Source organism: Protopterus annectens, chromosome 7.part0 (assembly GCF_019279795.1).
Source record: "Protopterus annectens isolate FY-2018-M chromosome 7.part0, PAN1.0, whole genome shotgun sequence".
Classification (NCBI taxonomy): Eukaryota; Metazoa; Chordata; order Ceratodontiformes; family Protopteridae; genus Protopterus; species Protopterus annectens.
Window position 1 is genome coordinate 111650442 of NC_056739.1, and position 26913 is coordinate 111677354.

General features: G+C 40.9%; 1 protein-coding gene across 2 annotated transcripts in view; it reads left to right on the forward strand.

The window, feature by feature from the left end:
• Nucleotides 1–26913, forward strand: part of IGFN1 (immunoglobulin like and fibronectin type III domain containing 1) — an 877552-nt gene that overhangs the window by 74622 nt on the left and 776017 nt on the right. For both annotated transcript variants that reach the window (XM_044076544.1, XM_044076545.1), the window contains exon 4: nt 15557–15696. In XM_044076544.1, the coding sequence (XP_043932479.1) occupies nt 15557–15696 (140 nt within the window). The remainder of the gene's footprint in view (nt 1–15556; nt 15697–26913) is intronic.

The following is a 26913-nucleotide window of genomic DNA, read 5'->3' on the forward strand; positions in this document are numbered from 1 at the left end:
AAACAGAGTCCAACAGGTTTCTCCAGAAGACTGAAGGATAGGGGATGAATGGGATGGAAGCTGAGGAAGAATGAAAATGGACAACATAGATGCCTATTTATGCTGAGTCAGTCAAAAGTATTAATCATAATATCCTGACATGTCCAAAGGTCAGTTTTGTGTGTACTCTCCAGTCCAGCTGGTGAATATGGGAATCTTAAGGCAATGTTACAACTGCCTTATGTACACAGCCAACCCTCTCCTCCTCCCAACAAACTCAAATATATGTGAGAGATGCAACTATATAGCCAAACTGCAGGCTGAGCTCTCTCGACCCATGACTGGCACAGTCAATCAGGAGGAGAAGGAAACCACACACACCACAAATCCAGTCTCACACAGACCTACAGCAACAACAAACCAAACACATAAACACACAAAAACATACTCGGAGGCTCTAAATAAAAATCTGTCTAAGCAGCAGAGACCTCCAAAGCAGACACCCAAACAACTGCTACCCCACAACAATACCCACGTATCACATAGTCCACAAAGTCAGTATATCACACAGTCACAGCCCTTAAGGCTAAACAACACAACTAATACACTTGTAATAGGTGACTCTATTGTCAGACACACTGACGTCCCACTCATCAGGCTGAACAAGGAGAAGGTCACTGTAAGCTGTCTGTCGGGTGCCAGGATCCGCCACATAACACACGCACTCAGGTCACTCCAAAGCAAGTACAAATATGACTCCGTCATTGTCCATGCTGGTGTGAATGACCCGAGACGTACCTCCCTGGTCTACATGAAAAGAGACATAGGGGAACTCTTTGATCATGTAGCCCAGGCTGGTATGACCCTGACCTTGAGCAGCATCTTACCCTCACCAAGAATGATGCCACAGTATAAAGACAAAATGATAAGTTTTAACAATTGGCTGAAGTATTGGTGTCATTCAAAGGGGATCCCGTGTCTGTCAGCCTGGGATGACATGCTTGACAAGCCACGTTACTTCACTAGGGACGGCTTGCACCTGTCACCCCTGGGCTTTCGAATACTGGCTAAGGCTCTTGCCACCCCCATAGTGCCTTTTTTAGGCAAGGCTCAAAAGACAAACCCACCTCCATAGACAATACAAGGAAAAAGAAACTAAGGGTAATGCTGCTCAATGCCAGAAGTCTAAACCTCAAAATGCATGCACTCGAGGCTCTCCTCAGTATGGAGAACATCAATGTCTGTGCAGTAATAGAAACCTTGTTCAAGGCTCCCGAAAGCACCCCAGCACTACCAGGTTATACTTCATACCATGCTTTTCGGCCACAAAACTCGGACCGAACCACAAAAAGAGGGGGAGTATCCATATACATCAAAAATACCCACACCTCCAGGTTAGTAGCACTGCATAAAGCAACTGAAACCATCCATGTGTAACTAACAGTGGGCAAAACTGCCTTTCAGTTTGTAGCCTGCTACAGACCACCCTCCCAAACTCAGGAACCCCACTCGGCTTTCCTGAGAACACTGGAGAATATGAAGGTCTCTCCAAACACCATTATTTTGGGTGACTTCAACTACCCAAACACTGACTGGGTAAACTACTCAAGCCCACACACCCTCGCCCAATGGTTCCTAGAATTTATAAACTCAAATGCTATGGAACAACTGATCAACACCCCCACAAGAGGGGAAAAAATATTGGACCTGGTCATCACCAACATAGGGACTCTATGTTCTACACCAGAGGTATACCCCTCACTGGTAAGGTAAGCTATACAACAAAAGGAGGAAGCTACTACATGATAGAGTAAAATCCCAAAAAGGGAAGGCATCTCTGATCAGTACTAGCAAGAAGCTACGATCCCTCATAAAATCATCTAAGGCCAGCTTCGAAAGAAAAATTGCACAAGACACTAAAGACAATCACAAGGCCTTCTTTAGTTATGTCAGGAACCTGGGTGACAACTCCCAGATATGCTCTGAGTTAGTGCAAAATGACAAAAAATACACTGAACCCACAGACATTGCCAACATCCTGGCAGACAGGTTCAGTGCAAATTTCTCCCCCACATCCCCCCCAAAAGAGCAAGTCTCCATCCCAACAGAGTGTAGCCTCCCAGACGTCACAGATGAACAGGTGAGAGCTGCCCTCTCCAAAGCAAAAAACACAGCATCAATGGAACCGGACGGTGTCCCGGGCTGCGTCTTACACGAGCTACAAGAAGAACTTAACCCTCACATAAAGTCACTGTTCAAACTCAGCCTTACTACAGGATATGTACCCAAGGAATGGCGTACAGCAACAGTGGTCCCGCTCCATAAGGGAGGTGCCACAACAGACCTCAGAAACTATCGCCCTATAAGCCTGACTAGCCTGGTCTGCAAAGCTATGGAGCGTATCATCATGGAACTCATAAACAATGACATCGGGAACCTTCAGACACTGGATCCTACCCAATTCGGCTTTGTTAAGGGCAGATCTTGCCTCTTGAACTGGTCGACTTCTTTGAAACAGTTACCAGGGCCATAGATGAAGGGAAGGTAGTCCACACAGCCTACCTGGACCTCGCAAAAGCCTTCGACACAATACCCCACTCAGGCATCATAAATAAGCTCACCAGCTTAAATATCAACCCCTATGTCACAAGATAGGTTGTAAACTGGCTCATGGATAGAACCCACATGGTCAGAATTGCAAGTGCCTTGTCAGACTCTAAACCAGTCACAAGTGGCGTCCCACAGGGTTCAGTCCTGGGAACTCTCTTTTTCGGTATTTAATTCTCTGAGGTACAGGCAAACACAGGAGGACTATGGCTGACCAAGTTCGCAGATGACTGCAAACTGGGTGCCATAATAGACTCTCCGGCTGACACAAGCATCCTCCAAAAGGGTCTCACAGAGACAGATAACTGGTGCCAGAGCCATGGCCTGAAGCTAAATGCCAAAATATGTATTGTCATCCCCTTTGGAAAAAACAAAGTACCCACAGATTACCACATAGGAGGTAATCCATTAAGTACGGAGGAAGTAATTAGGGATTTGGGGACCCAAGTAGATAGTAATCTCTCCTTTGACAATCACGTTGCCAAAGTGGTTAGAAAGACCTTCTATATAGCCCACCTTATCATGAAAGGTTTCACATCTAGATCAAGAGAGGACATTGTGCCCCTCTATTCATCACTCATCAGGCCCATAATTGAATACAATGCCCCATTTGGGATGTACCTTACCCGACACCTGCAGCAACTGGAAAGACCCCAAAAGTACCTCACAAGAGGATCAAGGGATTCAAACAGATGCCCTATGCAGGCTAAAGAAACTCCAGCTCTACTCAGTTGCTTACCGCCTACTCAGAGGCAATCTGTGCCTGACATATAAAGCCATGTCCAACCCAGAATTAATGGGCATGCTCCACCTCAGGAAATCCAAATCCCTTAGAGCTACACGCTCCAGAGACTTAAACCTCAGCACAGAAATAAATAGGACATGCTGGAGGGACAGATTCATATCCCAGAGACTCCCTTCACTCTGGAACAAAATTCCAGTCCAAGTTAGGCAGAGCCCCTCACTGACCCTCTTCAAGAGAAATCTTGACGAGTGGATGGGAGATTGTAAGTTTACACCTGGGATCTCTTCTGGGTCCCTGCTAGACAGAGGCACAATAAACTAACTGTAAAAGGGCTATCTTCTGTGACCTACTATTCAAATGCAAAGTCTGCAAATCTAAAAGGGTGGTGAAAGCCAAACACACTCTGGCTAGGCTTATAAATGCCCTAGGGCAGATAGCCTAGTATCAACCTATGAACCTATGAACATAACTTTTAAATCTGATGTTGTCCTTTTCATTCTTCCTCAACCCAAGGGACAGAGTCCCCAGCTACATTGATCTAGGGAGGCCCTCATGGAAGGATATTCCGGAGTACCACCAAACCAAAGGCAGCTCTGTCTCTAGAACTAATATGCAGTTTGTAATGAGTAACAAATGTATGAGCACTGGACCATGTGGCTGCAGCACAAATATCATCAATAGATGCTCTTGACCAAAAGGCAGATGAAGCAGCCATGGATCTAGTTGAATGAGCCTTGGGAGGTTTGGATAAGGTCATGCCTTGATGAGAACAGACCCAAAAAATGCAATCTGTAATCCATTTGGCTAAAGTGACTTTAGAAATTGGACATCCCAGTCTTTTTGGTGAAAAAGAGACAAAAAATTGATCTGATTTTCTGATTTGTTTTGTCCTGTGAAGATAAAAACATAATCGTCTATGTACATCAAGGAGATAAAGAATGTACTCTCCTTTATTAGAAAAAAATTGGAAAGAAGACTGGTAAATGAATGGATTGATTAATGTTATTTTAAGAAGCCACTTTGGGTCAAAAGGAAGGGTTTGTCCGTAAGGTAACCCTATCTTTATGGCAAGTGATGTAAGGGGATTTTGAGGAAACAGTCTGGAGGTCGGATATCCTCTTTGCAGAAGTAATGGCTACTAAGAAGACTGATTTCCATTAAAGGAATTTTAAAGCAGTTTTAGATGAAGGTTCAAAGGGTTTCTGAGTTAGACCTTGTAGCACAACTGCAAGATCCCAGGGAGGTGAAGGGTCCTTTATTGGTAGTCTGAGAAGAAAAATACGCTTTAGGAATGCTTTCCATAATCTGGACGAGCCAAGGAATAATTTCTGTTTCCTGTGTGGAAATTAGAAATAGCTGCTAATTTTAGTTCAACGGTAGAGAAACTAGCTCCTTCTTTAAAAAGGATTGCTAAAAAAGTACTGCAGAAACTGGGGCAGAGAAAGGGTCAAGCTCATTATTCAATGACCAAAGGAAGACTCTTTTCTACTTGCTCTTGTAAACTTTCTTAGTAGATTTTTTTTGTGAAACCAGAATAATGGAAAGTACAAGAGAAGAAAGCCTGGGCTACCTAACCAAAACTGGAAGTGGAGAAACCATGCGGTTAGTTTGAGGGCTTGGATATTCAGATGTTGGATCCCTGATGGATGAGAGAGGAGATCCGCAGGTGGATCCTGTATCCATGCAGGATAACAAAGTTGAGACGATAGAAGGGGAACCATAGTTGTTGAGGCCAGAGGGCAATGAGGATGACTGAGCTCTTCAGCCAACTTGCTTTCTGCAGAAATTTGGGAATCAAAGAAAGAGGGTGATAAACATAAAGAAGATCTGAGAGCCAAGCGTCGACTAGAGCATCTCTTGGTGACTCCCCATGAGAGGGAATAAGAGCAAAGTACCTGCTGCACTTGTTGTTGTGGGACGACACAAAGAATTCACAGCAAGGTTGACCCCCATGACAGAAGATCCTTTCCCCCAAAGACTGATTGTGAGACCATCCGTGAGGCATCAGGATGGATCTCCTTAGTTTGTCCACTAACATGTTATTTTTCCCCAGAATGTGCAACTCAATTAGAAAGCACTTTGATAAGATCGCTCATTACTACACTCTCATGGCCTCTCTGCTGAGGGGATAAGATCAGATTCCTCCTTGTTTGTTGATGTACCAGACCACAGACATGCCTTGGACCATCGTTCCCAGGAAATGCCCAGCCCACCCCATTTGGAAAGCATCTGTGGTGACTGTGGCCATTGGAGGCGGTAAAACAAAGGGTCAGCCTAGAGGAATGTCATTCAATTGAATCCACCAGTGAATGTGTCATTTGCAAATTGGAGCTAGCTTAACTGGAAGGGATAAGGACTGACATTGACTGGACCAATGAACAGCAAGTGCCCACTGAAGAACACTCAAAGAAATGTGCCAAGGGAAATAATACAATGGCCGCTGCCATGGATCCTAGTGCTTGAAGAACTGATCTTGCTGGAGGGGATGGATAGGAAATAAGTAGAAGAACCTGATTCCTGATGGTGGATATGCGATTAGGCTGTAGTGAAGCTACATGTGTTGTTGTATCCAGAAGCCTACCAATATACTCCAGGCTTTGGACTGGTTGTTAGGTTTGATTTGGCATAATTTATTGTTATCCCCAGTGTCTGGCAAATCTGGAGCAAACAGTGCCTAGAATGTAGGAGAAGATGCTTGGAGAGGGCAGTGAGGAGCCAGTCGTCCAGATATGGAAACACTCAGAATCCTCTGAGTCTCAGATGAGCAGTCACCACTGTCATGCATTTGGTAAATGCCCTAGGGGCTATGGTCAGTCCAATGGGTAGGGCTCTGAACTGCTAGTGACTGGCTCCCTGCTGAAAGCATAAGTGTCTTTGGGAGCACCTGTCTATTTTGATGTGATAGTACACATCCTGAAGATCTATCAAGTACATCCAATCATCCTTGTGAAGAAATGGCAGGCTGGACTGTACCATGACCATTCGGAACTTGAACTTCTTCACATACTGATTCAGTTTCTTAGATGCAAAATTGGTCTGAGGTCTCCTGTTTTCTTGGGCACTAAAAAGAGGCGTGAATAAGTTCTGAACCCTATCTGGTCTGGTGGGACCTTTTGGATAGCCCTTTTTTCTAGCAGCATTTGAATTGGTTTTGCTGTGTCTTTCCTCTGATTGGGTAAAACATTAGGAAGTTCCTTTCCTTTTGTGAAAAGAAAGTTGGAAAAATGGAATGAAACAGCCTCTGGTTATGATATTTAACACCCAGGTATCATTTATGATCTTTGCCCAGGCTGCTGGGTGCAGGGATAATTGTCTCTAGATTGCGTCCAGAGATGGACAGTCAGACAGCACTTCAGGAGCACTGGAAGGGTCTGTCTGAAAAGGAATCCTGGAAATCCTGGTTTTATGGGCCTCTTCTGCCTCTAGGATGATGTCTCCCATTAGAATTTACTCCTCTGCCTCTTGAGGAATTGTCCCACACATATCTTGAAAAGGTCCTTGAGATTTTTAGAACTATATTTTCTTACCACCTTTCTGAATCCTGGAAAATGGTCCACTGAGGTGTAGAAAATTTGATTCCTATGGCAAACAGTGTCTTTCCTTTGTGTTCACTGTGGGTAAGCAGCTCTTTTACTAATGGCCCAAATAAGGATGTGCCATTGAATGAGGCATTGATGAAGGGCATCATAAAGGCTTTGCAAAGTCACATAGCTGCATCCAGGCATGTCTCCTTATGGAAATGCCTGAAATAGCTGCTTGTGAGGTGCCTTCAGCTGTATGAGAAATCAACCTCAATGAAGCATTTGACATAGACAAGAGAGTGGCCAGCTGGGAAGATGTTCTGTTGAAATCCTCTGCAGACATGGACTTTGAGAGAGTATTTGATAGCTCTTTGGTCAAATCTCTCTGAAGTCTCATGAAGTGTGCCAGGTAATTAAGATACCTCAGGGCAAAGGTCACAGAGGTAAACCCAAGACATAGATGGGCCAGAATCAAAAGCTTCCAAAAATTCCAATTCTTCCAGAGAGGTGTTTTTGGAAGATCAGTCACTTTTTTGTCTAAGGATCTCTAATATGTATCTGAAGGAGATGTCAGCTAGTGGCAATCTGGGGGACCCTTCTCCTTCATCAAAATCAGTGTCCTCCATGAGAGACTCAATTGGGGAGTCAATATGCCTCCTCATCCATGTTCTCTTCCGATGCATTTACTTCATCAGATGTTCAGGGATATCGGAAGAGAAGGGAAGTTCCTCTCCCAGAACCAATTAGAGACTTGTTGGAACTGGCTGGCCCTGTGGAGTAGGTCTGATTGAATCAGAGCTTAGAGTCAATGAGGGAAAAGGAGTAGGATCTGAAAAATAAGAAGGCTGTTCTCTGGAGAGATAAAAAGCCCTTTCCATGCTCTCAAAGGCAGACAGACTAGGAGAAGCCTCAATCAGCCGAGCTGGAGCTGAAGCTCCCAGTGAAGACAGATCCTGACCATCCTCGGATCTATGCCTCAAGGATGGAAATGGAACCAAACTATCCAGGGATGAGGCTCCAAGAGACAGAGATGGTTCTGACAACACTGGAGTCAATTCTGGGCACACAGATCCGATGCCAACACTTAACCTGCAGGACCCATTCCAATCCAAGGGAATTGGAGTGGAACCAGCTAGGGATACCATCAGAATGGAAGAAGAAGAAATCTTCTTCAGATCCAACTCCGGACCTCTAGGGGATTTCGGATACTGGAAGTCCAAAATAACTAGACAGATCAGAGAAGGAGAGAGAATAATGTGGGATGATATAAGGAGGCTCATGGATTTGATAGGGGACGGAGCCAGTATGACCCCACCATCTGGATCTGAGTTCTCAGAAATTTTTGCATCATCCTATACACATCCAATTCTGATAAACTTCTGGAGGACCTGGAGGATGTAGTGGATGGAGGTCTTGAATGTCTCTTAGGTGTTTGTAACAATGATGATGTTAGAGTAGGAGAGATATGTTTGATGATATACTCTGGTGTATGACTGATTTGTGAGGTGACATGCTTTGGATCTGTGGACCTAGGACCTGAAGAAGGTGCTGTCAGACTTGTCAATGTAATTATTGGATCCAAAGATTTCAGACTAGAAGGTTTTGGATCCAAAGGTTGGGTCTTAGGATCGAAAGGTGTCGAACCCGAGATCTTTTAGCTTTTGACTGGTGGCTCCAAAGAAGACCTGGGGGACTTCATCAGAGAACATTTTCTGTGCTCCGATGAAGTAGACTTGACAACTTTGAAGGGGGATTGAGCCCCTTAAGATGCAGAAGTAGCAGGAAGATATCCTTTTAATATTTATTACGTTAGTCAGACAAGGCCATTGGATTAAAGTATGAGCAAGTATAATAGTTTGTATCTAGGTGACTGCCTCCTAGACAATATATGCACTCCTTGTGGGCATCCGCATTCTGAATTTCATGCCCACAAGAAGTGCATTTGTTGAAACCCATCGGTTTATCTGACAAGGTAGAAGAAAAACAATACACCAATACCAATAAAAACACCTCAAAAGCCAGTGTAGGTAAAAAGGCAGTTTTTTTAAGAGAAAAAGGGAAATAGAAAGGATAATTACCAACAATGGTAATTTAAACGGATTACCCTGATTAAAGGGTAAAGAAAATACCAGCTATGGTAAGACGGAGGTACTATATAAAATATGTAGCAGCCCTAACTCCAGTGAAAAATCTAAGAGGGAGGATAGATCTAGACAATATAAGACAGAAAAACAACATTTTAAAGAAGAATAAAAGGATTAACTCACAAAAAATTTACTAAATACCAGCTCGAGAGAGGAATCTGCACCTGGGCACGATGATGGCAAATGAGATCTGAGAGATCTGAGGGAGGTGGGTAGAGGGAGGAGCTCGAGAGTTTGATCCAAAGTCTGGAGTATGCAGCTGAGTCTGATCTGAGGATCGGATCTGAACCCATGGAAGAATGAAGGACAGCATCAGATAAATTAATTTATTTTATATCTTATATAATCTTATCATATGTCACTGGTCTTAGTCATTCTTTGCTAAGTTACAGGAAGTGAGCCTGGAACATCAAGCTTTAGGGGCATTTAGAAGGCCCAGCTGTCTTAAAAAAAATGTGCCAGAGCCTCTGATACAGAAGGAAGAGGTGTAAAGAAAGGTAGTGATATTTTGATCTGCTACTTTCATCTATTTCAGCTAAAACAGTTTATTTTTATCCAGTAAGTTTAAGTTTTTTGAAGTAGAAAAACTATCTGTGCACATAAAATGCTTCTTTAAATCTGTTAGTCAGCCTTCTACATTTGTTTATTAAATTACAGAACTTTAGTCATTACAAGGGGTTGCTAAGCAGTGTCTATGTGCATTATGCCATTTTTTTCTGTAACAGCTTTCCTGCTTTCAGAGGTCAGCCACAAACTGAGTTGTGCTCTCAAGCTTCTTCTAGTAGTTTACTGGCTGTGTTTGTCCTACAGGGATATAGAATGATGGTTAAAATGGACTCCAGTGAAGTGCTTCTGTTTGCCTATCATGTAAAGGGAGATGAATCCAAAGCACAGTAAGCAGCTTATTGTGCTAAAAGGATTTAAAGGAGATTGATTTCAAACATTGGTGCTTTTTTATTAAGAAAAGATGGCTGCAGTGAAACAGTGGTCATTAAAGATAAAAGACTGTACTTGAGGAGGAGGAAGTAAGGTTTTCTGGGCTGTTTTTAAGTACCTAATCTAACAATATATACCTTACAGTAGGGGGGTGGGCTTCAGGTTCTTTTATCATCTTTGTCATTATATACTTAGTGACTACATTCCTCTATAACAGGGACAGTTGAGAAGTCTGTCTCCACCAGTTCCCATCTCAGCTCTTTTATGTTGGCAGTACAGGGATAAGGAATTAAATCCTGCAGCTTCATCTTAGATTCTGTGAATCTTACAATTTGTGAGCTGTTGGACTACAGCCAGGCCACATTGGAGTTAATTTTGTTCTGATATTACTTACACTAAAAGTTTTAAAACATTTAACCCTGTCTATTTTTGCTGAATCTGGTAAAAGGAAATCCTATTCATTTCCCTAAAGAAATAAGACAGAACATGCACCGGGAAGGATTCTTTTAGCTTTTGGGAGATGGTTGGTTATGGGAGGAAATCTTAAGTTATGTTCCACTCACAGCTTGCCCCTCATGCTCAGTACATGAGAAGTGTAACTTGTGGAAGATAACAAACAATGCATAATAAGCAGTTCAGTGGGAGTGAAGCACAGATGTTAATCACTTATGACAGCCATTTGCTTTAGTTCTAGGAAATCACAACTGAAAAATTCCTGAGCTTTCAAGGCTGAAGTGTACAGTGTTTGTAAATTCATAAATGTATTAGTCTGAGATAATAGAATTCTAGGGGGACAGATTCCTTCAGGTCAGATTCAAAGTTAGGCTTACTAACCCAGTGATCAGTACGCTTTTTAAACATAGGCAAGTGATATGTAGCTGTAATGTTTGTGAGGAACATGTTTCAAAGTCAAGAAATTAATTATGTAATGAATAATATTACACAATGCTTAACAGTGTTGTATAATTTGATCTTGAAATTGGTAAAGTCATGCCTGAACGATGTGGAATCAGTAAACAAATGAATTCCAAATAAACTTTCTAAATGCATAATACAGTTACTTCATAAAAATCTATATTTTCTATTACAGAGACTGGTAGCTATTACAGGGATCAATAATGCTCATCCTCTAACAGTAATAACTTCTTGGTGTTATCTCCTTTGTACTACTTTGTACTGATTTGATGAGGCATGCCGCAGTTAGTGAATAAGAACAGAACATAGTATTAAATTTAATAACAGGCTGAATTAAGGTTTTCATAGGTTCATAGGTTGGTACTAGGCTATAGGCCCTAGGGCCTATACAAGCCTAGCCATAACAATTCCCTAACTATTTCTTCCCACAGTATTTACTTCCCTGGACCCCTGTCTAGCAGGGCGACTGACGTCATCCCCGGGGTGAATTTCCTATCTCCCATCCAATCATCAAGGTTCCTTTTGAAAAGGGCCAAAGAGGCGCTCTGCTTGACATGTATGGGCAGTCTATTCCAGAGTCTGGGGGGAGTCTCTGGGTCAGGAACCTGTCCCTCCAGCATGTTTTGTTCATTGTGATGACAAGGTTTAGATCCCTGGAGCGTGTGTCTCTTAGGGATTGGGATTTCTTTAAGTGTAGCATGTCCAAGTCCAAGTTACATAAATAGTAACTTTCCTTGAGCTGTAAGATCTGAATAACAAACCTACCATTTTTGAGTTATTTTTAATTTTTTGTAGCAGTTAACCAAAGCTGAAGCTCCACTGAAGCATGAGGCTCAGATCTTTTTAACCTGTTAAACAGCTGTCAAGTCATGTTGGATTATGCAGACAGGTTTTAGAATATGTCAGTTGTCTCAGAAAGAAGTGAAGCCACCATGCATAACCAAATAACTTGCTATTGTATCCCATTTATCCTGGGCTTGTTTGTATTGGTACCCCTGAATACTCCAGATGGTGTTCTTATCTGTACTGGGATAGCATTACACAGACATGCTATAACCTGACTGAATCAATCAGTACCAGTGCAATATCAAATGTAAATAAATAAATAAATGTCAGCCTGAGTCTCATGCTCACAGAAAACCAAAGGAGATAGTGTTCTTTTATTACAGTTACTGTACTATTCAGAACAGAACTAAGTTCTTCAGCAAATGCTATTATACCACCAAGAAAGAACACATATGCACAATGAAGTACCCTTGGCTCCTCTTTGAATACAATACATTTAACAATCTTATTTTGTACTCCGACCGTACAAATCCAGTAAGACATCTGATTTAGTACAGCAGTCAGATTAATTTGAATAATGCAGCATAGTGTAGCAGAATGGTTAGTGCTTCTTCCTTTCAGTACCAAAATCTAGATTTCAATTCTGACCTCCAGATGCTCTCTGGTTGCATCCTCCCCTTTTCCGTTTGGACTTCCTTTAGCTGATATCTGCAAATTTATAACATTATTACACAGATGCTATACAAATTAGAGCCAACTCAGTATAGATTCAAAATTTAACTTGTAAAAAGCATTCTTAATCACAAACTAGAGAGCTGTTTCTTATATTAGGTAACTCACTATACCAACATCAAAAAGCTTCATAACTGCTTAAACAAAGCAAGGTGACTCATGCCGTAATCATAGACATGAATGTGATCATCACTGCATTGTGCTCCAAAAGCTTTTGTCATTGTGCTCATCACCAATTTCTCCACTACCCACCTTTAAATGCTCTATAAAGAATATTTTACCTGCTCCTGAACAATGGACCTGCTCCTGTTCCAATCCTGGCTAACGTTACTCATTCTACTTCACTCACCCTCTTCAACCTAAATCACATTTCACAGCCATCTCCAACCTCCAACTCCATTCCTTTTTTATGTTGTTTCCCACTACCTTACCTTATCCACGTTCTCTGCAGACCTTCCCTCTATATCTTTCTCTTTCATCCCTAATTACCTAAACTACATGAAGATACCCTACCCTGCATTTTTCCTATAATCTCCTTTTCTCTCCATCCTCACTTCTTTCTATAACCATAATATGAACACCCTCTCTCACATTAAGACATCACTCAATTTTCCCCTCACTATCTCTAATCATGTAATCGCTAATATCTCTTTAAATATTTTATTAGTATTGTCTCAGGTCTCATTTATCACATACTAATCTATGTAACAAATAATAAGACCAATGAGTCTTTCCTCACACATTTTCTCCACCTCATGTTATTCTTTTTCATTGCACTTTACTATGAAATATGTGTTCTATGTTTTCCTCATTACAACATTTTTCACTCCTATGTTTTGTCGTATGACATGATATTTTGCGATTTAAAATATCCGTAATTGATTTTTGAAAAATTGTGATTCTGGAGCTTTTCTCCACGGGCCTTTGCAAAAAATGGGCACTTTCTGGCCCCATCAGTCTTTCTTGGTAAACAACTATCAAATAAATAAATAAATAAATAAATGAACAACAGCAACCTTCCAGTACATCATTAAAGCCCTGCCCACTCTCCTCATAGCTACAACATCCCAGACCCTACACACTGTCATTACAGGTGCAGCATCACAGACCCTACACACTGTCATTATAGGTGCAGCATCACAGACCCTACACACTATCATTATAGGTGCAGCATCACAGACCCTACACACTATCATTATAGGTGCAGCATCACAGATCCTACACACTGTCATTATAGGTGCAGCATCCCAGACCCTACACACTGACACTATAGGTGCAGCATCACAGACACTACTAACTGTCATTATACGTTCAGCATCACAGACCCTACACACTGTCATTATGTGTGCACCATCACAGATGCTACACACTGTCATTATAGGTACAGCATCCCAGACTCTACACAATGTCATTATAGGTGCAGCATCCCAGACCCTACACACTGCCATTATAGATGCAGCATCCCAGACCCTACACAATGTCATTATAGGTGCAGCATCACAGACCCTACACAATGTCATTATAGGTGCAGCATCACAGACCGTACACAATGTCATTATAGGTGCAGCATCACAGACCCTACACAATGTCATTATAGGTGCAGCATCACAGACCCTACACAATGTCATTATAGGTGCAGCATCACAGACCCTACACAATGTCATTATAGGTGCAGCATCACAGACCCTACACAATGTCATTATAGGTGCAGCATCACAGACCCTACACAATGTCATTATAGGTGCAGCATCACAGACCCTACACAATGTCATTATAGGTGCAGCATCACAGACCCTACACAATGTCATTATAGGTGCAGCATCACAGACCCTACACAATGTCATTATAGGTGCAGCATCACAGACCGTACATGCTATCATTATAGGTACAGCATCACAGACCCTACACACTGTCATTATAGGTACTGTATCCCAGACCCTACACACTGTCATTACAGGTGCAGCATCACAGACCCTACACACTGTCATTATGTGTGCACCATCACAGATGCTACACAATGTCATTATAGGTGCAGCATCACAGACCCTACACACTGTCATTACAGGTGCAGCATCACAGACCCTACACACTGTCATTATAGGTACAGCATCACAGACCCTACACACTGTCATTATAGGTACTGTATCCCAGACCCTACACACTGCCATTATAGGTGCAGCATCACAGACCCTACACACTGTCATTATAGGTGCAGCATCACAGACCCTACACACTGTCATTATAGGTGCAGCATCCCAGACCCTACACACTGTCATTATAGGTGCAGCATCCCAGACCCTACACACTGACATTATAGGTGCAGCATCACAGACCCTACACAATGTCATTATAGGTGCAGCATCACAGACCGTACATGCTATCATTATAGGTGCAGCATCACAGACCCTACACACTGTCATTATAGGTACTGTATCCCAGACCCTACACACTGTCATTATAGGTGCAGCATCCCAGACCCTAACCACTGTCATTATAGGTACAGCATCACAGACCCTACACACTGTCATTATAGGTGCAGCATCACAGACCCTACACACTGCCATTATAGGTGCAGCATTGCAGACCCTATACACTGACATTGTAGATGCAGCATCACAAACCTTACATACTGTCATTACAGGAGCAGCACCACAGACTCTACACACTGTCATTATAGGTGCAGCATCACAGATCCTACCCACTGTCATTACAGGTGCAGCATCACAGACCCTACACACTGCCATTATAGATGCAGCATCACCGACCCTACACAATGTCTTTATAGGAGCAGCATCACAGACCGTAAATGCTATCATTATAGGTACAGCATCACAGACCTTACATAATGTCATTATAGGTGCAGCATCACAGACCTTACACACTGTCATTACAGGTGCAACATCCCAAACCCTGCACACTGTCATTATAGGTGCAGCATCACAGTAATTATAGGTGCAGCATCCCAAACCCTACACGCTGCCATTATAGGTGCAGCATCCCAGACCTTACACACTTTCCTCCCTTGTTGAACACATCATGTCCTTGCTGTATCATCATAGATGTTATAGAGTATTTTGTTGTACATAGACTGTCAACTTTGAAACTCAATGTATAAGGTGCAAAAGCTATTATAAATGTAGAAATATTTTAAATTCTGAATTGGAATAAATTGTCAGCTATTATGTTTGCAGGTAAAAATGCCATATTTAAGGCAGCCATTAAGGGAAAGCCTAAGCCAGAGATAACCTGGACACGGAACAAAGGAGATCTGTCAAACACTGCACGATACAAAATGGGCTACGACAGGATAATGGAGGAATTCACATTACAGGTAAGAGTGATGAAATGGCAATATCCTGTAACTGCTTAGGTCCTCTGTGTTAGAAAGCCTTTGCACTGTTAATATGTGTCAACTTCACTCTAGCTATACTGTTAGCACAGATCTATCAGATGCACATGTACTCAGATAGGTGAACACATGCACAGCTACATTTTTATAGACTTTTGCACAGACACTCATTTACAAAAGCATTTCTTTAGCTGTATGTAAATACAGACCCTTAAAACATACAGACATGAGTGTATGTATGCAGTCTATGCACACAGATATGTTGAAACATTTGTATATATCTAAACACATGTGTGTTGGTGTATATAGCTATATTGTCATACATTCATACAGAGACATATAAGCATTTGTACAGGTGTGTGTGTATATATATATATATATATATATATATATATATATGTATATATATATATATATATAAAAATTTATAGGTATACAGGCATATACAACCAAATAAGAAAAAAAACATAATAACTAATTAAAACTAAAGAAAAACAGCAAACCAAAGTCACTAACCTCCAAAACACCAAATTTATTAAGAACTTAGCTCTTTGGCACCAAAGAGTAATCTTTGAAGGCCTGGTGCCGAAGCACTAAGTTCTTAATAAATTTGGTGTTTTGGACGTCCATGACTTTGGTTTGTTGTTTTTCTTTTCTATATACAATCAAATATACTTGAACATCTATACATAGGTATATGCATGCTGTCTCATATGCATAGACACATGTATGTAGAAGCGCTTGTGCAAATATAGGCACAAAGGCATATGTATGCACACTCATACACACAAGGACACATAAACACACTTACAAAGGTGTATGTATGCAGTCACTTTTGTACAAACCCATGTATGAAAACACATACAGTAGCAGACATGCATGCATGTACATGTATATATATATATATATATATATATATATATACACACAGACACAGACTTATACACATACACACAGACACATTTAGACTGCATATAAAGACATTTACCCAGGCAGATATGCATAAGGAAATTTGCTAAAAAAAGAATGCTAATACTTCACAATATACTGACATTTAACATATGGAGTGCACTAGTTTAGTTTGGTACAAATGGCATGTAGCATAATACTTATTAAGATTCTTCTTCTTTCGGCTTTTCCCAGTTAGGGGTCACCACAGCAGATCACCTGTCCACTCATGATTGGCAGTAGAGTTTTACATTGTCAAGTTGCCAGCCAGGCGCCCAACCTTCCATGGAAGGCACACACATGCACGCACAGCTAGGGCCAGTTTAAAGTGTCCAATCTACCTACAGCATGTCTTTGGGATGTGGGAGGAAACCGGAGCACCTGGAGGAAACTCACTCGACCACAGGGAGGACATGCAGACTCTGCACAGAAGGTACCCCAGCCAAGGATCGAACCGGAGAACCTCTTGCTGTGAGGCCACAATGTTAACCGCTACACTACTGTGGCCGCCCAACATAATAGTTATTGAGATTACTGTATATTAAACAGTATAAACAAGTACCAATGCTTGCACAAAGGCATTATCAGACTCTGGAAAAGTAAAGATAATTATTCCTCAAAGACAGTAAACAACAATTTGGAAGATCTTACAAAACTCAAAACATCTTCAGAATGGGATGCTATCTAAAGAGTGTTAGGTACTATACTCCTTGTTATTGCAATAAATAATAACCAAATTCACCTGTCATAATAAAGCATTGTAGAATATCTGCAGATTTCCCATACCCACTTCTGAGCTCAGATCATCGGTGTAAATACTGTGGAATGATGTGATGTACCTGTCATGGAACCACATGAGAGATTTGCCTGGATTACACATTGATACTTTACACCTAGAGCAGCAAATAGTACATGACCATTCTGATCATTGTATTTTATGAAATCTTAGACACTATATTAAATTTAACACACTTACTAGTAAAATTAAAAATATAGTTAAATAAAATTGGTCTATTATATGCTCTTCAAATACTACAAAAGAAATTGGACAGCAACCTAATTTTGAAAGAAAGGAATTTGAGATAACAGCTTTGTTTTAAAGATTTTAATACAACTTCCTCTAGTAACATTATAACTAAGGGAATAGTTTCTTGTTATGACTTCCAGCTTTGTAGCTACATAAATAAAGATAAGGTGTTTAAACATCCTGTTACTGGGAAAACATTAAAATATTTTGCTACATGTAGATCTGTTAATGGGATTTATTTAGCAACTTGTGAAAAATGTACTTGTTTCTATATTGTAAAACAGAATGTTAAAAGAATGAATTTCAGAACATCTTTCTGATGTACAGAGAAAAGTTCTCACATAATCAAAGAGCATGATATACACAAGTTCACTTTTATAGTTATATGTGTCTGAAATAAGAATGAAAGAGGTAGTGATGTCATTTTAAAAACTGAATGCATTGAATACAAATGGATAAACTATTTCCATGCAGATAGCTTTCCAGGTTTGAATGACACTGTCAATATTAAACCTATTCTTAAGATGAGATCTTTATGTAGTTAATTAGTTAAATATTGAATAGACTGATCTACTAAGTCATTATTTGATGATTATGGCTGTGTTTTGATTGGTGTATAACCATCGCTCTTACTATATAAAATTGTTTTGTTCAGTTTTTTTGTAGGAGTACTGGAAAAGAGTGTTAGTTAAAAGGTTTGTTATTAAACATATTTTTATTACATTTTTGAGGTTTTGAAGAGTTTTATTGTTTTGTTTTTTGAATATGCATAAGGAGCTGAAATTCAGATGCTTTTCTAACAGAGGTTAAGACTACCAATAAACCAGTAAAATAAATGGGGGCTCCAGTAGCAAAGAGACAGAAATGGGTGAAAGATGTAACTTTATAGAAGCACACACTTCCTCTTTGCAAGGGTTATAGGTAGAACAACCACCCCTCTGCTTCAGGAGCTCTAGTATGTTTCCAAATAGATGTCTTCAGGTGGAGATCTTGGGGACCCTTCACCGTCATTGAAATCTGTATCTTCAGTGATGGACTCCTGAGGGGAGTCCAAGGGCCTCCTCTTACACTTCCTCTTCCTAGGGACTTCTTCTTTGGGGTAATCTGGAGAAGTACTGGAAGAAACAGTAGTGTGGAGACTTTGGTCGGGCCGTACCCGTGGAGTGGAATGACTGGGCTCAAGGTACAGAAACAGACCGGATTCAGAGGGAAGATTTGAGGGGGATGGAACTGTCCATCCTGCAGAGACAGAGAACACTTGCTCCACCACTTCAAAGCCAGAATGCTCTGCGGAGAAGGAAATTGAGGGAGCCAAGCTTCCAATCCAATGGTTCCCCCTGCCCTGAAGGCAATCTATCCGAGGCACAGGTCCCAGCTGAGCTATCCAATGCTGAAGCTCTGAGGGGTACAGATGGCTCAGACAACATCGGAGTCAACTCTAATGCCTCAAATCCAACAGGGCCACTTTGGCTCAGAGAGTCATCCAGATCCGAAACCGTCAGACCCAGTGCACTCAGAGAAAGCCTCAGAGCCGAAGATACTATGATCTTTGGATCCAGTCTAGACAGTCCATGAAGACTCAGATCCAAGGGCTCTGAAACGATAAGTCAGATTGGACAAAGAGCTGAAATCAGTGGTGTAGTGCCAACACGGGCTTCCTGACCTGAAGGGGTAGGAGCCAGAAGAACTCCCATCTGTATCTGCGTCGAGAGAAACTTCATCATCATTCTTTCCACATCAGCCTCAGTTAGACTTCTGGAAGAATGAGATTATGTCACTGATGGTGATCTATTGTGCTGGTGGGACTCCAGGAAAGGGGAAGGTACTCAAGATGGTACCAGATCTATAGAGGGGGAATAATATGTTGTTGGTAATAGCTTCAGATCTGACAGCCTGGGATCCAGTGAAGCCATTTTACTATCTGATGCTTGATGGGTAGGATCTGTTTTCAGATCTGTCTTCTAGTGTTTCTTCCTTGGTGGATCCATGGTCGGATATGACGAGGAAGTCTAGGATCCGGAAGGATCAGAAGGCTTAGTAGAAAGCTCCATGACTTTTAGTTTGGGGGAAATGGGCCTCAGATAGAAGTTCTGATAAAGAAAAGGGTAATAGCCCTTTCAAAATAAGTTTATTTCTGTCTGCTATAGCATGTGGATTAAAAGCCTTACAGATTTTACAGTCAACTTGTAGGTGTTGTGGGCCTAGGCAGTACACGCATAATGTGTGTGCATCAGAAAGTGGCAATTTGTGTCCACATTCCTGACACTTTTTGAAAACAGATGGACCATTTTCAGACATATCCTATAAAATAAATGGAAAAGAATAAGCAAGAAGGAAATATATATATATATATATATATATATATATATATATATATATAAATGTTAAGACAACCAACAGTGCAGGAATAAATAAATAGCAATAAATAGCTAAAAAAATAAAGCTATTAGCAATAGTATAACAAGTAACCAGACAGTGCATTATGGATAAGGGAGAAGCTTGAGAGTTTTCTAGTAGCCATAAGCTAAAATAACATCCAAGTCGAATTCGAGGGTCAGATTCAAACCCAACTGTTGATTAATGAATGAAAATTGACAAAATCAGATTATACTGTACACTGTACAAGCACATCCACTCGTGCATGAATCATGCCATCCCCAATAGAACCAAGACACTCTCCTCCAAAAAAAGGAAGCCAATCTTGTGGTCCCTTGCCATAAACAAACTTTACAACAAAAGGAAGAAACTGTTGCAGAAAAGAGGAAAATGCCAGGATACAAAAAACTCCCTTACCAGCCTCAGTAAGAAGCTGAGATCCCTCATAAAATCCTCCAAAGCTAGTTACGAAAATAAAATTACCAAAGATTCCAAAGACAGCTACAAGGCATTCTATAGCTATGTCAAGAATCTAAATGGCAATGTACAGATCTGCTCTGAGCCACAACAGAATGGAATTAAATATACTGATCCCAAGGATATTGCCAATTTCCTGGCAGATCGATTCAGTGCAAACTTCACCCACCTCTCACTCCCTAAAGGGCCCATCTCAATACTGAATGATTGCCAAATTCCGGTAATAACGGCCACACAGGTAAAAAACACCCTCTCCAAAGCTAAGAATACAGCATCCATGGGACCAGATGACATCCCAGGCTGTGTACTACATGAACTACAAAATGAATTAGCACCTCACCTAAGTGTCATGTGTAATCATAGCCTCACCTCAGGCTTTCTGCCCACTGAGTGGCGCACAGCTACAGTTATCCCACTCCACATGGGTATCCACCTTTTATCCCGGGTACTACCGCCCCATCAGTCTGATGAGCCTGATCTGCAAGGCCATGGAATGTATTATCATGGAACTTATAAACAAAGACATTGGCAACTTTCAAACACTGGACCCCATGCAGTTTGGGTTCATGAAGGGCCAATCCTGTCTCCTGAACCTGATTGACTTCTTTGAATCAGTCTCCAGAGCCGTGGACAAGGGTAAGGTGATCCTGACAGCCTATTTGAACCTCGCCAAGGCCTTCGACACCATCCCTCACTCTGGAATCATAGATAAACTTACTAAGCTGGGCATTAATCCCTATGTCACTCGATGGGTTGCCAACTGGCTTACTGACAGAACCCACACTGTAAAAGTAGCCGACTCCAAATCCAGCTCGACACAAGTGACAAGTGGAGTACCTCAGGGTTCAGTCCTGGGACTGCTCTTGTTTGGCATCTACTTCTCTGAAGTACAGGCCAACACTAAGGGACTCTGGCTAACAAAGTTCGCAGATGACTGCAAACTGGGAGCCATTATTGAATCCCCAAATGATGTGGATATTCTACAAAAGGGCCTTACAGAAACAGATGCTTGGTGCCAGAGTCATGGGCTCAAGCTCAATGCCAAGAAATATATAGTTATCCCCTTTGGGAAAAAACATGTACCCGTGAATTACCACATAGGTGGCAGTACACTAAACACTGAAAGTGTGATAAGAGACTTAGGGACACAGGTGGGCAGTGGTCTCACCTTCGATAACCACATCGCTACAACAGTCAGGAAATCCTTCTATGTGGCACACCTCATCACTAAGGGCTTTTCATCCAGAAAAAAGGAGGTCATTGTCCCACTGTACTCATCCCTCATTAGACCCATTATAGAATACAACACCCTGTTTGGTATGTACCTCTCAAGACATCTGCAATAACTGGAAAGGCTGCAGAAATACCTCACTAAAAGAATCACAGGCCTAAAGCAGATGCCCTATGCTGACCATCTAAAAAAACTCCACCTATACTCTGTCGCATATCATCTACTCAGAGGTGATTTCTGCTTAACATACAAGGCCATGTCAACCCCAGAGCTGTTGGACATGCTACACTTAAAGAAATCCCAATCCCTCATAGACACACACACCAGGGAACTAAACCTTGTCATCACAATGAACAAAACATGCTGGAGGGATAGGTTCCTGACCCAGAGACTCCCCAGACTCTGGAAGAGACTGCCCATACATGTCAAGCAGAGTGCCTCTTTGGCCCTCTTCAAAAGGAACCTTGATGATTGGATGGGAGATAGGAAATTCACCCCGGGGATCATGTCAGTCGCCCTGCTAGACAGGAGTACAGGGAAGTAAATACTGTGGGAAGAAATAGCCAGGGAATTGTTATGACTAGGCTTGTATAGGCCTTAGGGCCGATAGCCTAATACCAACCTATGAACCTATATATTAACTTCTCAACCTCTGAAATGGAGTTTAAGGGAAAAAGCAACTTTTGTGTGCATGGAATCTGGTACAGTATTCTTTGATGCTAATTGTTTGTCTGCTTTGTAAAACTACAATATTGTAGTGAACTATATATATATATATATATATATATATATATATATATATATATATATATAAATAGAATGCATATTTACTAATATATTTTACTGTGTTTTGTTCAGATGTTGTTAAGCCAAATTAAGTTATTATTGTTTGCCCGCTACTTAAATGCCATTAACATGTCTAGTATTTACTAATGTATATCAGTGAAACACATGAAATGGAAAGTTTAATATTTTAAGGAAAGAAAATGTATAATTGATAAGGAAAAAATAAATATAATAGATCCATGAAGGGGAAATAGTAGTAAGGGAGTTTTGAAGGATTGTTGGAAAAGGAAGATAGAAGGTGGGTAAGATGCCCACAAGGTGGTGCAGAAGTTTGACTCAGAGAATGTTGGAGTAGCACAGGATGTAGCATCTACAAGAAAATATAGATTTTCAGAAGAGACTATGGGTCAGCTAGTCAGATGAGAAGGACAGAAAGTCTAAGAAATGTAGGAAGAAGAAAGGCCAAGGAAAGGGGTGTATGAAGAAAGGTGGTTAAAGTCATGCAGGCAAGCTGAGTAGCAAAAAAACAGAAAAGTAGGGGGAAAGAAGATATGTAGAAAACAATGAAGCAAGAAAAAGAAGGAAGGAGGGGAGTCAAGGAGCAAACTACAAGGAAAAGGAGCACCCAATATAATGAAAGTAGGGGTGAAAATGAAGAAGGGGTTGCATATCCAAATGTTTCCATGGAGAAGGCATCACCAGAAGGAGAACAAGTATTAATTAATCAGAAAGAGGTGCATTCATCAGCAGGCAAGGAAGGAGGGAGGGCTAGAGCAAGCATGAGGTCAGGAGGAAGAGGAGGATGAGTGAAGAGAAACAGGGGCTAAGCAGATCCAGCCTAAGAGTGTAGGTATGCTGATGGAGGGGTAAATGTTTAGTGGGTTAATGGATGTCACTACAGTAGAAGGAATTATTAGATGATTGAAGAAAAAAGGACCAGTAAAGTGGCAGTCACTTTGGCAGGAGTGATCAAAAGGCAAAGGAGGTCAGTAGGGTTAGTAGAGGAGAACAGATAAAAGTGCATGGGGAGAAGAAGGAAAAACAGTAAAGACAATACCAAGAAAAGAACAGAGCAGACAACAGTGGACAGTACTTACAGGAGGAGTACAGAAGGGCTGTGAAAGGGATAAGGTGCAAAATGGGTGCAATAAGCAGGGGGCATTAAGGAAAACCTACGTATAAGGAGAGGGAATGTTTGTCAGATGGAGGGATAATGATGAGGCAGGAGATAAATAAGAAGAGAAGAACAAATGTTGAGAGAGGGAACAGGATTTGGTGTTGTAGTTTTTGTCACAAGGGAAACAAGAAAACAGGTTACAGAAAAATCACTTTTGGGGCTCAGAAATGATAAGATATGGGAGGAGGTAATCAAGGAGGTCACCAAAGGAGAGGAAGAGATGAATGATGGTGTATGCCATAGGCACCAGTGAGTTGTTATGGGAGAGAGTCAAGTTGGTGACAATCAGGGCCAAGGAGATGGGCGGGAGATATGCTAGAACAGTGGATAACAGGAATTATTGTGTGAATTATTACCTGTGCCAGAAGACATCAAACTGAGAACATTATAATGACTGGCTGCAGCAGGGGACAAAGGACAAGAACTAAGGACACTAGCAGGATGGAAGAAGCCTGGCAGACAGAGTAGCTCTGTATCAGATATAGGTTCTGTCTTAGACCAGAAGTGAAAGAGATGCTCAAAGATTGCTAGGAAATATATGTCTGTATGGTCATATCTTTAAGCAAAGCTGAACGGGAGAAGGGCTATCACAGAAGGAGACCAGATGCAGGTAGTCAGGCACTAGACAGATGGAGAAAATTAGCAAAGAGTACAACAAAAGGTAAACGAGTGACATGGAACACAGCTGCACAGTACTATGTTCAGATTCAAATGTACTTAGGTACTTGTTCTCCAAGCACTATAACAATTTCACAACTATACAAAATCAACTACAAACATTGTAACAGTAACCTTGAAAAATTAACTGCGAAACACAAATACAAATGTAAAGATAAATATAAACCCCACCCCACCTATCAACCATTTTTCAATAATATTCAACTTTAGTGAGGACATCCATCCCAACTCTCGATCAAGTCACAATGCTCACACCTATCAGCAGCAACATCCCAAGACAAAAACATACCCACTCTTTCATAATATGAATCTACAAAGCATTAGTAACAAACTATCTGGCCTGCATGCATGTCTGGCATTACACTCCCCTGATATAGTTGTAGCCACTGAAACCTGGTTAAAGCCAAATATTAAAGATGAGGAAATTCTCCCCTCAGCATATAATATTCTTAGAAATGACTTTGAACATAAAAAAGGTGGCACAGTGGCAATTTTATGTTCAGACAGACCCCCAGTTACCTCCATAGCCCCCCCCCCCAAAAAAAATTCCACAATTCAGCAATAGTGAACAATCTTATACCTAAAATTAAATACTCATAAAACTATTTGCATTACTGTAATTTAAAAACCTCCAGGTGATACTATATTCACCACAGATTATATTCTATCTTGGCTATCAGAAAACATATTAAAACTATCATTTTAGGTGACATAATTATAGACTGACAGCATATAACTTCTGCCATCCCTAAATTCTCCGTAAATCTGTATAACTTCTCCTAACTAATCTCAACACACAATGGATGTGACAAAATGCCAATAAGCAATCAGTCCTAGACTGGATTCTAAAAACATCCCCAAATAATGATACTTCATCTAGCTGGCTTGTTGACACTTTCAGTGACCACTTCCCTCCACTTGCTGTGAGACAACACAATGATATCCTCACAAAGCCATGATACAACCACATCCAAAACCTTACCACTTTCACCAAACACACCTTTAGTACCAGCCTAATGCTATATAATTGGAATATCTGAAAAACTCTATCTTTAGAGGATGCAGTCTCCCAACTTAATTAAAACTTTCCTAAATATACTAACAATTTAGCACCACTCTGAACAAAATACATAAAATCAAACCCAGCATGCTGGTTAACAAATGACACCAACCAGCTTATGTTGTTAAGGGGTTAAGATTTGGAAAAATGGTCATATTATAAATCTAGTCCTAACTTCCAAAGTTACAGACACCTTAGAAACCTTGCAATGTACCAAAAAAATCAGATAAAAAAATCCTGTTTTACTACTGTATAGCAAGCTAATCAAAACAATCCTATACAATTTTGGCCATTCATAAAAACACTTCTACATCCTGGACAATCAGCCATAACAGAAACCTCAATAAATAAAGACCCTGATGCTACTGCTAACAAATTCAGCAATTACTTTATAAATACAGTTCTCTCTCTAATTAATGATAGTTCCTCACCCTCATTATACCTGTCAAAGTAAATTCTCATTCACCAACATTCAGCTTCCAACCAATTCTTACTTCAGTAATTAGAACCCCCTCCATAACCTAAAGCCTACTACTCTAGCTGCGGCCTGCAGAATACATGAAGATGGCAGCAGATGTACTTGACTACTCTATCTCCATCTTGATCAACTAGTCCATTCCAGAACACCACGGCTCAGGCCAATGGACAAAATCCTACATTATACCCCTCCACAAAGGAAGGAAATCCATGGAGCTATCCAACTTCTGCCTCATTGCTATACTACCTCTTCTATCAAAAGTCCTGGAAAAATGCATATACACACAACTTCTTTAGCACATCATGAACAATAAACTTCTCTCAATAACTCAATATGACTTTTGCCCTAACGACAACACCACTATTGCTCTCCTTAACTTCACTAACACTATACACTTCCACAGAAACGCTGGTAACAGTCTCTTCTGTATTTCTAGATTTAGCTAAAGCTTCTGATGCTGTTTTTCACCACAAAATACTATCTGAACTATCCTATATAGGTTTCTCTAACTTTTCTCTCTTCTGTTTGCACAGTTATCGTATCAACAGACAACAGAGCCTAACATGGCAGAGAGTTCTCATCCTTCCAGTCTCTGTTGGTGGTCCTTCAGGTTTAATATCTGGTCTACTACAATTTACCATATTCATAAATAACCTTCATGCTGCATCTAAACATAATGCGGTATATAGGTGATTCTGAAATTCGCCTACTCTAACAAAACTCAAAGAAATCACCCAAAAATCCTTCTTCTCAACTGAATCTTTGGTTGCAAAAGCAAACCTACTCTTAAACCCAAAGAAAAGCAAGTTAATGCCTTTCACACCAAAACAACTATCTGAGAAAAAAAGACATGAGCTTACAATTTTATCTGCTAATAAAACCACAACTACAACAGTACATCATACAAAGCTACTTGGAGTTGCCATAGACGATAACCTAAAATACAACCAGCACATATAGC